General features: G+C 39.8%; 1 protein-coding gene across 2 annotated transcripts; it reads right to left on the minus strand.

The window, feature by feature from the left end:
- Positions 1-2,109: 2,109 nt before the first annotated feature.
- On the minus strand, positions 2,110-13,082 carry HRG (histidine rich glycoprotein). Of its 2 annotated transcripts, none has more exons than XM_029960749.1 (7): positions 12,784-13,082; positions 9,208-9,315; positions 8,139-8,226; positions 7,454-7,620; positions 5,680-5,796; positions 4,145-4,231; positions 2,110-3,520 (listed from the first exon to the last, which is right to left on the minus strand). In XM_029960749.1, exons 1-7 carry the CDS (start codon positions 12,979-12,981, stop codon positions 2,573-2,575), a joined length of 1,713 nt encoding a protein of 570 aa, XP_029816609.1. In that variant the 5' UTR covers positions 12,982-13,082; the 3' UTR covers positions 2,110-2,572. The 2 variants fall into 2 exon arrangements, with proteins under 2 accessions (XP_029816609.1, XP_008922788.2); XM_008924540.3 differs by having other exon boundaries at positions 2,110-3,523.
- Positions 13,083-15,630: the final 2,548 nt, after the last annotated feature.

Consider the following 15,630-nt stretch of genomic DNA (forward strand, 5'->3'; position numbering starts at 1 on the left):
CTTTGGATAGATGCATATGGTTGAATGTCACGTAAGTCTTCAACAACACTTGATAAACGTTGTCCTAGGCAGTACTCTTGGAGATGTCCATCTCTGCTGCCATGCAGAGACTGCCTTTGGACCATGGATTAGTCATTCCATGGTGCTTTATTACCATTACGGATATGTGACACCCAAGAACAAAGGATTAAACAGTGTTGCCTGTGTCTGGCAGAGCCAGGATTAGAGCTAGCTGAGAACATCTGGTGCTCTTCTCCAGTGTTTGGCACCTCGTAGCTTTTCTTTGGATTTATGAACACCTTGGGATTGCCTCGGCTCCTGTGTTCCAGCTGTGTCTTGCTGTATTTGGTTTGTGTGGCAAGGTTTTGGTAGCAGGGGGCTACAGGGCTCACTTCTGTGAGAAGCTGCTGGAAGCTTCTCCTATATCTGACAGAGCCTGTGCCAGCTGGCTCCAAGATGGATCCAGTTCTGGCCAGGACTGAGCCTGTCAGCAGTGGTGGTAGTTCCTCTGGGATAACTGAGTGGAGAAGGGGAAAAAAAGAACTGGGGAAGAACAATAGCAGAGAGAGGAGTGAGAATATGTGAGAAAAAACTACACAAACACCACCATCAGTGAAGATGGAGTGGGAGGAGGTGCTGCAGGTGCTGGAGCAGAGATTTCCTGCAGCCTATGGGGCAGACCATGGTAAGACAGGCTGTCCCCCTACAGCTCATGGAGGTTAGTGGTAGAGCAGGGATCCACCAGAGCACATGGATTCCCCATGGAAGCTATGATCCTGTGGGAAGCTTGTGCTGGAGCAGGTTTGCTGGCAGGACTTGTGACCCTGCAGGGGACCCTCTCTGGAACAATTTGTTCCTAAAGGACTGTATGTTGTGGAAAGGACCGACACTGTAGCGGTTCATGGAGGACTGTGTCCAGGGGGAGGGATCCCAGGATGGATCAAGGGAAACACTGTAAGAAGTCCTGCTCCTGAGGAAGAAGGAGTGGCAGACACAACATGTGGTGAGCTGACTGCAACTCCCGTTCCCATCCCCCTGCACTGCTTGAGGAGAGGAGACAGACATAACTGGGAGTAAAGTTAAGCCTGAGAAAAAGGTTGGGGTGGGGGAAAGGTGTATTAAAGATTTATTTGTCATGATCTGACTCTGGTTTGATTGGTAATAGATTAAACCAATTTCCCCAAGTATAGACTGTCCATGATAGTATTCAGTGAGTGATCTCTCTCTGTCCTTACCTTGACCTGTGAGCTTTCTGTTGTAGTTTCTGTCCCCTGTCTGGCTGAGGAGAGCAGTGATAGAACAGCTTTGGTGGGCACCTTGCACCCAGCCAGGGTCAACCCACCACACTTGCTACAAGTTTTGATTAAAGAAAATGACCTGTAGTAGAGACTATGGATAAACTGTGCCAGAAATAAGATTGTTTATACATGTTGACAGACTTCTAAAAGTTAGTCAATCTTCACTCGGTTACACTGAGTACCCATTTGTTTCTTTTCCTTCAATGTAACCCTAAGACTGTTTTTCACTTTATGCTGTTAAAGAGCTATTTTGGGGATGAAATTACTAATTTTTTGAGATTAATCCTAAATTCTTGCTTATGAGATAGGTGTTCTGAACCAGCTCACTGGGGTCCTGGGACTGTCAGAATGGACTCAACCTTGATCTGGGCTGGAGTATAAAGAGGCACCACTATTCCTGCTTCCTGCTCCTCCCAACTCAGTTTCCATTGAGGAAGGTTCAGTGATAAAGAAAACATTTACATGAAAGAGTTATTACATGCATCTGCTTTCCTCTTCCCCTGAGAGCAATTATGAGCTATTTGAAAAGGGCTGTCCTTGACTGCAGTATTTCTGGGTATCACCACCAGCAGCTGTAGCAATGGAAGCACCTGTGTGGGCCACCCTGTAGTGTGAGACTGCAAGTCATTAACTGTTCTCAGACCTTTTCTAGGTAAAGGTGGTAACCCAAACACCATTAATGAATTTATGCTAGAGTTTGCTTCATGGATGTTTAAATAGCTTAATAGTTTAATATAATTTATTAGTTTAATATTAATAGCTAAAAATCGATAGTAAAAAAAAAAAAAAGACAAAACTTAAGGCAACTTTGTCAAGAAAAAATTCTTGCATATTTTTATTTCTTTTTAGTTTGTATAAAGCAGGAATGTAGTGCCATGGATCACTTTTTGTGGAAGGCAGTCAAATTTCCTCTAGGTCAGATTCCTCTGAGAAGTACATTATAATTATGAATGATGACAAAATTAAAGATTTTAGGTGGTAGTTTTCACTATTAGGGAATTTTCCTTTTAGTTAGAAGTGAAGGAACATTGTTTACTGGTGAGTTTTTTACCCATTCACAATATCTGAGTGACTCAGAATTTTGAGCCTTTCAGTCACAGTGGAGCCTGAGATAGCCAGAATGAAGACGCAAGTTGGAATACTTAATGATTCTTTTCAATGCTTCTCCTCCCTAGAAACTGAATGCTTTCCCCCTTCTCCCTGTGCTGTTTTCATTCATTGAAGAACTGCCATTGACCCTGCAACTCTCAAGCCAGGAACATCTTTCTCTGGGGTCATAAAGGAGAATTTTCTGCCATGGAGCTCTGGGGAAATAACGGCAAAATTTTTGGAAGAACAAGTTTGGGTTTTCCTGGGCATGATTCTGATTGTGTAGGGTGATATGGAAAACCTGGATCTTCTGGCATCTCCTTTAGTCCTTCACCAGTGCTGGAAGAGTGAGTGTTGAACTGGGATAGCTCAAGGAAGTTTGCACTGGGAGGTGTGAGGGAATCCTGCTGATTTAGAACTGGAATGCGATAGATAGTTCCTGTCATGTGGCATGGAAAATACTTTCCTGACATGCTTGTCTTGTTGCAGTGATGTCTGTAATGGTGATGACAGTGATGAGGAGGGTGTCCTGGATGTGGTCCATGATGGTGAGGAGGATGGGGCCGATCTGGTCCGTGAGGAGGAGGAGGGGGAGGAGGAGGACAGTGTGGTCCATGAGGAGGAGGAGGACAGTGTGGTCCATGATGGTGACGAGGATGGGGGTGATGTGGTCCACGATGGTGAGGAGGATGAGGGTGATCTGGTCCATGAGGAGGAGGGGGAGGAGGACAGTGTGGTCCATGAGGAGGGGGAGGAGGACAGTGTGGTCCATGAGGAGGAGGAGGGGGAGGAGGACAGTGTGGTCCATGAGGAGGAGGAGGAGGACAGTGTGGTCCATGAGGAGGAGGAGGGGGAGGAGGACAGTGTGGTCCATGAGGAGGGGGAGGAGGACAGTGTGGTCCATGATGGTGAGGAGGATGGCGATGACCTGGTTCATCATGGGGAGAAGGGAAAGAAGAAGGAGCAGATCCTTCATGGCTGTCTTGATCTTCCTTGCTGAAGTTGTGATTACGCTCAGGGTCTTCAGGTCTGGGCTGAGAAGAGGGTCTGTGATGATGTCTGTGGCCAGAATGATGACGGAAATGGGGATGTCTGTGTGGTTTTCCACCTTTGCCTCTTTTCCCAAAGCCAAGCTGCTGTTTATAAAAACACCAGGGGAGGAAGTATTAAGTCAGATGTTGATAGGACAGAAGAAAGTGATGAGAAAGAGGGAGGTGGGAGTTAGTAGGTCTGCGTTTATAGCTCTGATGATCTTTAAGGAAAAAACCTTCATTTTTTTCAAGATAGAAGGAGTAGATGAAAAAATGCCAAATTACTGAAAATCTTCTGGAAATAGTACACCATATCAAAATTATATAACCAGCTGAGAAACATTTATGTTGGATCAAAACAAAATGAAATCCACATTAAAGTAGCTATTGTAATATAAACTGTAATACCAAATATGATAAAGATCATCTCCCCTTCTCTTGCTTTCTAAAATTCCTTTGAGCTTGTTTGCCAGTCTTTGCTCTCTTAAACTAAGTCAAGTGATTGACCTGAGAGAAGACTTGGAGGGAGTAGTAGTGACAACTCAATTCCAGTTCATCTTCTGATTGACCTCAAAGGTCAATCGGTCCCAACATGCTGCATCACACCCAGGCAATAGTAAATTGGCATAAACAACTGTTACAATCATCTGCCAGCATGGACTAAGCGAGGTTGCTGTAACCTGCACGAGGATATAGTGAGAGATGTGTCCACAAGTGAGTACATACCCAGGGATGGTAGATTTCACAACTTATATCTGTTCCATCAGGTTCATCTGCATCACTTATAACTCTTGCCGTGCAGAATCCCATGTGCTAAGCAAAATAAAAGGAAAAAAGAACTGCAATGTACATCTGGGTTCTTGTGATGGAGTTCATAGAAGCTACTGAAAGTTCAACATTTTACAAGTGAGGCTGGTTCCCTCGACACCTAAGTGTGTTCACATAGCTTAGCTGAATTCTGAGCTTTCTGGCCAAAGATTGCCAGAAATTAATAATGATTAAAATATGTGCCATTTTTGAGGATTCTTGACTGTGAAGACCATTTCACCATGTGCATCTAGAGGGCTTCTACTCCCCATCTTAATTCTCTTTTGAAGTCTAAGAAACTGGCCAGCTACTGATGTCTCCAAAACAAGTACCCTGTGAGTGATTGATTTTTATTCCTTTTTTTATCTGTGCTCAGATAGGGCTATCCTGAAATTTTGCTCAAAGTTCTCAAAACCTGTCACTGTGTAGCTATGCTGTTTCAGCCAAAGTTCAAGGCAGAGCTTTCTTCCTTGTTTTAAAAAATAATTTGTTGTAACTTTTTAGCATTTCTTCCCTTAGCATCCTGTTTGCTCTGACTTTCTCCTGCTGTCCAATCACTGTGTGTGGAATTGCTCATGTGAAAGAGCACAAAACTCATATGAGGGGTTCTGTGTATGCTTTCTGTAATGAATGCTTTATCTTGATATATGTTTGGGCCATTAGTAACCCATTATGATCAGTGATTAGAAACGTTCCTGGCATTTTACACACACAGCAATGGTGGCAGCACTGAGAACAGAATTCAAACCCTCTATAGCCATTTTGTGCTTCATTGTAGTGAACTTGTGACTCTGCTACTAGTTAATTCACAACCCTTTTCAGTCTTCTGGGATATACAAAGCTAGAGAAGAAGATGGATGTAAATAAAACTAAAGTTTTACATGTTTTATTTTTCCAGGTTTTTGTTTCATTCCTTCAATTAATTTCTGTGAAATATTTTTTTCTGAAGTTATGAGACCTTGCTTAGCTGTTTCTTTGGTATAGACTATTATGGTAATGGGAAAGTGGGGTGAGGAGAATACTTTGATAATTATCTGCAGACAAACTTGATTTATATTAATCTACTCTCCATTCCTCTGCAGTAGAGGAGAAAAAAGTAACCCTGAGCTCACTGGGATGACATAAGACATGCCTATTAGTGTAAAAGTTTTTATGAACATAGCATGGATGATTTGCTAGGGATTAGCCACAATATGAATGCAAAAACCAGACACAACCTGAAAAGCTCTAGGCCTCTAATGTGCCAGACTCCAGTTACATTTAGATCTGAGAGTTCAAACTGTCTCATTATAAAATAAAAAGGAGCAGCTATAAAATTAGGATCTGGGCTTGGACATGCTGGATCTTTAATTTTGAGTTTGGGTTCATGGTTATAAGAAACATTTGGAAATATATTGGTAAAATTTTCCTGGTCCCATCCATTGTATCAGTTCTTATTCTAAAACTTTACTTACAGCATGCCAGTCATGGAGAAAATCACAATCCAGTGCCTGATCTTCTTGCTGCACAGTTTTGGAACAGTTGGTCTCCTTTATAGAGAATCCTAAAATATGACCTTCCCGGGAGCCAATCTGAAACCAAGAGGTCAAACAAGAAACAGTAACTAAGTGTATTTAAAATCCTGTAATTTTCAAAGGAACCGTATTTCATCGTGTTGTCAAAATCCCATCTAGGTCATGCTTTCCTTTCCTGTCCTGTTCAAATACACATATTCAGTGAGGAAAACAGGTTAGATAATTTATACCTTACTTTCCTCCCACCCTCACAAGTTCCAGAAATGCTTGCTTTAATTCTTTGTCTAGTATGTATGTGTTATAAAAGCTGTTACTTTTACAGCCTGTGTTTTTAGGCAGTAGTGTCCTTAGAGTCCTCCTGGAACTGAACTGCTGTTCCTGTGAAAATAGAGAGATCTACTGGATGGCAACCACCCCTTTCCAGTGATGGAGGTGCAGAGTATTACAGTTCTGATGTTAATTTGGGGAGAAACCTGTGAGATTGTTGCTTTCTTTCGTGGCAGGGGTGTTATTCATAGAGAAGGCATTACTCCATACGAATATGGGAGAAGGCCTTTGTGATCCTATTAAAATCCATAAGGAGGTGTTTCATTTTAATTTCCAACTGTAACAGTACTTTATTTCAAGTCTGTGTTAAAGGTGTCCATAGCATGTGTGTGCACACAAGTTTCACTAGTTTAACTAAACTGGTTAAAAGTGGATGCTCATACTTTATGGTAGAGTTTTTTATTGTAATTCATAGTTTCTGAGTGTTGTGCAGTCTGTTAAAATCCAGTGGTACAATCTAAAGTGTCCATGTAGCTGAAAACAAAGTGTTTGGGGAGAAATACCTGAATCCAGGCAATCTGGAAACAGCCACTTGCTAAATGGGAGTGGGGTATATCCTGCATGGGGCTACAGTGTGGAACACTGTCAGGTTTCTGAGCAATATTAAAAGCTGCAGGGAGGTGGGGTTGGCCTGCTGTAATTTAGGCAGTTTCCAAGATCAACATGTGTTATGGTAGGGGCTGTGGGACTTCATTACAGAGGTGTCCTGAGCTGACACACATTGGCAGAATGATCCTCCAGTACCTACCATCAAAAAATTTTGGTGCTGTGAGGGTTATACTTCAAATCAGCCAAGGGTTAAGTCTTCATGTCAACATCACTCAAATATGGAGTTATTTACCAGAGCCAGAAGTTCTTCAAGAGGTACAGTATAGATACAAATTCACCTCCTATCCCAAAGAGCTGTCAGTGCTGCTTTGCTTTGCAGCAGAGAGTCAAAATGACTTCTGAATTTCCACTGTGTGTTGTACCCCTGAGCTAAATATTCTAAGAGTAAAAAATTATTTGTCTTCATTTGACAAAATGTGTGACTATGATAATACATGACTGTCCATCTAGAACTCTGGTCAGTAGTAAATAAACTCGTGTGTTAGGACAAGATAGGTAAATAGGCATTCAAAATTAAAATATGCACACAAAGAAGGTTTTGAATTTTGAATGCTGTCACACTGCCATAGCTTTTAGTGAATAAGAAATCCTTTTGCTTTCACATGCCTAAATTGAAGTTGATGACAAGTCTTTGCAGAAGTAGGACTTTCAATTTTAAGCAGATGATTTGTGCTGGTAGGTCTGTTCCTAGAAGGATTTGAGCTCTGGTCCCATGGTTTTGGAGCTGCTCACAAAATTTTGTCACTTATAAGTAATTCCAGGACAAAATGCCACTTACCATCTTTAAAACCCTTTCAACTTTGTCCACAGCGAAGTAGTTTGTGTGGTTACCTTCAATCTCGAATTTCTTCAGGGCCTTTGTAGCAATATCTTTATGTTGCTCTGTGACTTCTAAGAGTTCGATTTTCACAGGACAATCTTTGCACTCTAATAAATCAGGTGGAACTGTAAAAACAGAGAATTTACTAATGTTGCAGTGGATATTAATACTCTTGGGAGCGTCCCTGTGCCTTTAATGTGAACTCATAATGAGAAAGTGGAATGCAGCATTTCTTTGGAAGTGAAATACCTGTCCCTCGCTCCACAAATATGGATTTGTCATGTAACATGAAAAAAACCCAAACCCATGAAAATGAATATTCTTATAAATCTTTTAGCTACACCTTAGAACCTTACCACCCCAGATGGGCATTCTTTCCAAGTTTACATTTGTTCTGATATTCATTATGATGTTTTGGTGGACTGGAATGGTGATATCATCTGACATCAATAAAGTCTGGTTTAGAAGAGTAGGGTAACCTTAATTCTATTACTCATTCTTAACATTCCATTTGAATTATCTAAAATATGAATTGCAAGCAGATGAATGAATCTGTTATGGTTACCACACACTAGTGGTGCACAGGCTGTGGTACTAGGGCTGGTTTGAGGTATGTGTTGGCTTACAACAGTGGTTATTTTACCTGGACTTAATGTACAATTAAATCCATATAGTTGAGGTTTCTTCAGCAGATGGTTTGTATATGTGATAATCTTACATTGCCCAAAGTCCTGAGAGGAAAAAAGAATACATGATTATGATGTTATTTTCACTGGATTTAATTGGATGTAGGCGATCACAGAAATTATACCTGCTTTTAATGTGCAGTACCTCCAAGAATAACAGATGTGGTCATTAATGGAATGTTTGATCTGGTACCACTCAAAATTTGTCTTCAGATAAAATGGGATCTCCCTTTACAAGAGCCTTTATTTTAATTCTCAGAGTGCATGACTGAGTAGACAATGGAAAACTGAACCAGCCTTCTCAGCCATCCTAATATTTATTTACAGTAAGATAATACTAGTTACCAGGGGAGGTTGGAAAGTCAGGTTCATAAATCTTTATCAAAAGGTGGATGGACCTTTTCTTCCATTCCTTTTCCCCATCTTAAGAAAAAGAGTAAATGCCTTCTCTTCTCTCCTCATGGCCTTCCTGCTCTGTCTTTTGTTGTAGTAATACTACTCTCCTATTTAAATAACGTTTTGGACTGGGAGTTCTCATCCCAGACTGCCTCATTGGACTAGAAAAAAAGAAAGGGCAAGTGTTGCTGTATGTCATTCGTGTACTGACACTACCAATATTTCACATTGTCATACCACAAATGCTATGACAGAAAACTGACAAAATACACCGCTGGTATTTCTGGCTCATATACTAGGAACATGCTTAAAAAATAATTTCCAGTGCCCTTTAGTTGTCAGCAAATTACCCTTAAAACATAAGTTCTGCTACAAGCAGTGGAATGTGGAGGATAGTTCCTTTGAGACTACTAGTTAAATAAAGCTACACTTATTTGAAGAGTCAACCCCTTTCCAAGCCTTTAGCTTATGTTTAACAACTCTAGAATGAAATAGATTTTATTTTAGAAGAAGCCATATTAAAGCTCAGTCTTCACTTAGAGATTTTGTGACACAAATTTCTGGGCAGTTCAGATGAAGAAGAAGTTAATGCATTATTGGTGTATGACTCGTGTGGGTACCATTACTTGCCATGGGATACGTGTCACTGTACTCGCAGGACTCCCAGTGCTTTCTGGATAAGACAGGGCATTCGGTTTCCAGCACATCCAAAGTTAGGTAGAGGACTGATGAATTTCCCTGGAAGAGACGTGCGAGAAAAAAGAGTTTGTAGACAAGAAGTTTGATCTGAAAGAAACTTTTTTTAAGGTTGATACGTTTAATCTTTAATGAAGCTTCTCCAGTTCTCTAGTAAGGTTTTTCTGAGCTGACAAGTGTAGAAAGGGTTCAGGCTGGAAGGGAGCTTTGGAGGTCATCTTGCCCAGCCACTTGCTCGAGGCAAAGCTAAAGCTTCAAAGTTACAGCTGCATTCTGTGTATCACCAAGACAGACGTTCCACAACCTCTCTGGGCCATTCCAGTACTTAACCATTTTCTCCATGATTTTTTTTTAGTCTTATATCTATTCAGAATTTCCCTTCCTGCGACTGTAACTGTTGCCTCTTATCCTCTTGTTGAGACCTTGTGAGAAGAGTCTGTTGTTCACCTGGCATTCATCAAGTAGGGAAAATGTCAGTGTTAAAAAGTTGCCATTCCCTCTTTCTGATTTTCATAGAACATTGTTCTATTAGGACATCAGTTGTGTAGGCAGCCAATTACGTAGCTACATCCATTTCAGATTACTTTAGTGATCAGATACTCTTTCAGAACTTTGCTTCCTGATCAGTTTATTCAAGGAGTGATGCAACAAAGCTGTAATAATCCCTACAAAGTCAGGAGCCTTAGCTCTGAAATTCTTCTAGTATATTCTCTCTCCTGAGCAAATAGGATGAAGAATTAAAATTTGAATTTGGCTACCAGTGTAATGGGATGTGGTGCTAAGAATTTTCTGTGGCCCACAGAAGCAGTTTTTTATTTTTCTGCAGGGGAATGAATCTTAATTCACATTTGGAATGAATTATTTAAGCTTCATTCAGCCCTTGTATGGACATTCAGAATGAACACATACGTATTTTATTTTGTCATTTAGATAAAATCATGCAAAGCCCTTCACTGTGAATAAATGTCCTCAGGATTTATGAGGTTTCATCCATTCAGGTTCCTTTTTCAGTGTTTCTGTATAGACGAGACCTTGAGAAAGAATTGGTGCAGTCTAGTGTGATATTTTTAATAATGTGAGTTCACCAGTGTCATGTTAAACACTAGTTTTGCAGTATACATATATCTTACTGTTGTCTCTAATTTTAAAATAGAGGTTAGGTGGATTGCACAAAGACATATGTTGTTCAATGGCAGAATTGGGAAAAGAATAAAATTGTCCTGGACACATATCCTGCCCACTAGCCACATGTTTATTCTCTGCTTAGGGGTAGTTAGTACTTCTATTTTATTTTATAAATCTCAATAATTTCAAACTGCTTGTCAACATATTGTTAAAATGCAGACAGAGAACAGAGACAGTGAGAAACACTATTTTCTGATTGTATCTGTGGAATTGCACTGAACAGAAAGGTAAGATAGTTAAGACGTCTTTTGTGAAACGTGCTGTACACTAGGAATCCTCTAAAACTGGAATGACAAAACATGTGATGCACTTTGTCGTCCAAACTTGTGAAATGCTGAAAAAGCCAGTTCATCCCTGGCAAATACTTATTTTCTTCAGCAGAAAGCATTTGGATTCACTAAAGCCTAAAGCAGATCTTGCGTAACATTAAATCTCTACCTCCAAATATACAGTAGAAAATTCCTCTGTTCATCTGCTGGATAGCTCTTGGGGGGGAAAGAAAAATTCTTACATGGTGGGAAAAGGAAAATTCTTACATGGTGCCTTCTTGGTTGTTTTAAAAGCATCTTGGGCACTACACAAGCCTAGAACTGTTCTGTTGTGGATAGTTGAGTATCTTATGCTTCTAGAACTCCCATGTAAACCCAGTACAGATCTGGCTGCTGGGAATTGCTCTGCTTAGGTTTTTGAGAGGGCTGATGTGATAGACCCGATGCACACTATTGCATGGACGTAAGAAAAATAATGTTTTGGTCTTTTATAAATACATATACATATTTTTATATATATATTTAATATCATCTTGGCAATGGAGCCAACAAAAGTTCCTGTACAATAGTGTACATGAGCAGTGTGCAGGAAACACATCTAGTGGCTTTGGGTCTGAGAACATACAGAGACCTTACAGGGAGAATTCTTTAGCAGTCAGGTAGATAGAAGGGTCTTTTCTGTTCTTGTAGACTCTATGTGACAGCTGAAGCTGTGGCCCTGGACTGCAAAGACAGCAAAATTCAGTAAGTGTATGAAAGCAACACATAAGCATGGTAGTCCAATGGTTATAGCATTCATCTGGAAGTGTGAATCCTCAGTGCTGGTCCCTGTTCCAAGTTATGGTTCTAGGGTTTATATAGTCAATAATTGCTTAAAATGTAGAAACACTGGGATTTTTCTGTTTGGAAACAACTGTGGGTTTTGTCATTTATCCAATGAATTTTGCATGTCTTACTGCCCAGTAGCTCCACTTCACAGGAGTGGCACACACATTGCTGCATGGCAGCAGCATTCTTCAGGCACAGGAGACTTGAGGGTTGAAATCTCTTAATGCAGAACTTAATGCACTGATTCCTTCCTAGGTGAGCACTTTAACTACTTGGCTACTGCATAAAACTCAGTGCTATCACTTGCCACATCCTTGTCTTTGAAAAGCAAAATAGTCCATCAGGTTTTTTTAAATTATACCTGAAGACCTGTGGTAACCTGGGTTTTGGGTCACTTCCTGAGCTTTACTTGTCCTAACAGGCAATATTAAGCAGTTTCATCAAAAACTAGCCTGTTTTTCCTTTTGCCTTGCTGAGATGTGTAACACATTTCTGAAACACTGTGTCTGGATGCAACTTCATTGCCAAGCAGCCAAAGGGTACCATGTGCATTAGTAAATCTGCCTGTCCGTGGTCTCTTTTACATACTAGTTAAAGAAATTTTGTATTCTGTTGCTTTTTCCACTATCAATTTGTTCTGGCATTTAGGCAATCATTGAGAAAGGCTTATGTATCCTCTTCTAGGAAGCAGAAATAGAAATAGGAAGGAAAAAAGGAAATGACTGCTATGGATTCTCTATCCAGCCCTTCCCCTGTTTTGCAGAGTGGCAACTCCTTTGGCTTTCTCTGCCTTTTTCCTTTCCTGCCAGTTAACCAGCTATCTCCAAAATGAAGATAATAACAAAATACTAGTCTTGCAGGATACATTGGTCTAGTTAATGTTAGACATTCACGGTTTAAAGAAACCTTCACAATATAGATTTTGAGTATAACATCTGAGACTTGACAACAGACAGGACAGATTTATTTCCAGTGTTGTATAAAGCTGTTCAGAGCAACTCTTATGCCAACATCCTGCTGGCCAAGAGAAGAGAGGGCATTCAGGATCGTTTGAAATCAAGCTTACGTGCAATAAATCATGCACAAATGAGTACTGAGGCAGTGTAAATCACAGCTGATTCATTGAATTACATCAACATTAAAAGCAATAAACATAAGCTTTTAATAACCTGGCTCATTATTTAAAAATCACAATCTTGTGTAAATCAGCCTTTAAATTGATACTTACTGTATGTAGTTCATGTGCATCAGCAACACGGAATAAACCAAAAACATAACCATCTCTGCGGTGTTTGTTGACCAAATCCAGGGCCACTCCTGCATCTGTTTCAATGCTGTTACAGTCTGCAGGTGTAAAGCTTGCTTTGTTTTGGGCATTAGAACACTGCAGTAGTGTTAGAAAAAAAGCTGAAGCTAGAAGCAGCATTTTGTTTGCAGTTTTAGGTCACTTCTGCCCATGCCCTGATAAAGCCAGCAGCCTGCTTTCAAATCAGAACAGTCCACCAAAGTTATGAATGCTAAAAGGGCATGGTTTTATATAAATTTAAGTGTCATGTCAGACAGTCATTGCCTTGACCCTGGATTAACATTTGCAAACAGCAAGTAAATGATTATATAGTGATTTAGCAGATTTCGAGGAAAGTGGGCTTTATAATACTCTCTGTACTACTCATCAAAGAGTCTGTTTGTGATTCTTTATGCAGGGATTGTGCAATAATGCTTTACTAAGAAAAGTACTTACTTCTAACAGGGTGCTGCTGAGCCTGGCAGTAAGAAGGTCCAACTTATGTGTGCAGGTATTAAATAATCTTGGTCTTCTGTTTACTGTTAAAACAGTTGAACTGAAAATATGCTGAGATATTTGTGGTCAAATTATGGTTCTGTCCTTATCCTTGTTTTTACAGATCCTTACCTAGCAGGGAACTAGTGAAAGGGAAACAAGGGAATCACCCAGAGTTGGAAAAGGGATAGAGATCAAGGTGCACTCACAGGCTGATGGTTTGTAGCTTCTTTGTGAATACCTGCTACTCTTCCAGCTCAAGCAAATTTAGAGCAGACTTCTATCAGCTTTACCTCATTTCAGACTGGAACACAGGAAGGGATTGACTGGCTTAATACCCATGTAATCGAGGCATGGCATGAAGTGATATAAAGCTGCCTTTGCATTCTCAGTCTGAGCAGTTTTGTGTGCTCTTTGGCTGTAGTAGCCTTCATAGACTTCTTTAGAGAATTGCTGGTATTTTTTTTTTGGTATTTATTAAAATAATGCATTACAATATTATGATTCATACCTTTCACAGCATACACCAATATCCTCTGCTATGCAGAAAGGAGGAGGTGCTGTCTCATTGTACTCAAAATCTTTTATTCAGGATAGTTTAAGACATCAGTAATTGCTTGTCAGGGAGTGGCTGAAGATGGAATGCAAAATTCAAACACTGAGAAAGAAAATACAAAAATTCAATGTGAGTCCAAAATGACAAGGTCAGACTCAGATGAGGAATTTTCCATATCCTGGTTGATGTGAAGGTTGGATTAGCTTCTCACAGAAAAAGGTGCTAGCTGTATAATTGACTTGGAGGCTGGAAACTGGATGATCTTTAAGGTCCCTTCCAACTGAAACCATTCTGTGAGTCTTACATGTTTGACCTTGAAAGGTTTTTTTACTTACTGTTTGTGAAGCATTCAGAAATATAATGGGTAATCATCCTTGACAATTACCTCATTTCATTAACCCTTATTTTAAAAAATTCCACCTTTTAGCATGTCTGGTGTCTAGGAAATCATATTTTAAAATAGATTGAGCTGAAGCAGTGGATTTCTTTTACAGTTAGTTCCGGACACAGTTAACAGTTCTCTGGTAGTAGATAAGCTAAATGGAGCATCTTACAATATTAGAACCAGGGGCACTTAAAACTAGCATGAGTCAGCTGAAAATGGATAAAAATAGTCCCCCCACAATGGGTAGTGAACTTGTGGAACTTGTTGTCACAGAAAGATCTGGAGGCAGACACAATCAGCAGGGGCAGAAATTGCTTAGGATAGTCCATTGGCAGTTGGTCATTCCATGGATCCTAGAAGTACTAAGCAGAAAAGTCCTCTTTAAAGTCCTGGGTACAAGGATTCTGGGTACTGGAAGAGTTCAAGGGGAATGGTTTACAAAGAGGGGCAGGTTGTGTGTCTCTCCTAACCACAGTTGTCTTTTGCCACTGTGAGAGATGAATACTGGGGTGGATGTACCACTGTTCTAATGAAATAGGGCATTTCTTTTGGTTTTGTTTTTATAAAGTTCCACTAGAGTAATTCAGAATCTCTTCTGGAAGATGGCAAAAAAGCAGTGAAATAAGTGTTGTCTAAGTAATCAGAGACATTTGAAATACATCTCATCAGTTAAAAATAATAATTACATCACTGCTGTGTTCCAAATTGCACCTCAATTCATTTATTACAATACTGGTTAATTTTTTCAAATGGGCAGTCATACTGAAGAAAGGCATTGGATTAGATAATTTATAACATAATTCCCTTAGCTGTCTGTTGTTTGCAGATTGTTTGTTCTTTTTTTCCTCTTTTGTTCTGGGCTGTTCATTGTGACACTGATCATTTTCTTGACAGTAGCTTATGTATGTTTTAAATATAAAATAGAAACAGTCTGAATAAAGAGTGGAAAATGTACAATTCCTGCAAAACTGACTGTAGAAGTAAAGTAAGATTCTGTTCCCACTCTAGAGAGTTTTGTCCTTGATTTCTTTGGAAAAGAAAGATTGGACTCTATTATTAAAGCACTGCATGGACAAGCACTCCAGGCACAGTAAGAGCAGTTAATTAAATATTGGTTGTATTTAAGTCAGTATAATGTATTTTTATCACTTCTCCTCCAGTTTGGCATCTTTTTAAAAACTTATTTTGTTTTTATACATACTACTTTTAAGTTTTCTGTTTTGCTTTAATGAAGCCATCTCTGTAAACAGATTGCTGGAAGGAATAGGAAGTTTTATCTAAACATGGCATTTCTCATGAGTAGCTTATCAAAACCTTGTTTATGACTTTTACCAAGGCTTGACTTGCAACACTA

This window comes from Manacus vitellinus, unplaced genomic scaffold, assembly GCF_001715985.3.
Source record: "Manacus vitellinus isolate BGI_N305 unplaced genomic scaffold, ASM171598v3 scaffold_29_pilon, whole genome shotgun sequence".
Classification (NCBI taxonomy): domain Eukaryota; kingdom Metazoa; phylum Chordata; class Aves; order Passeriformes; family Pipridae; genus Manacus; species Manacus vitellinus.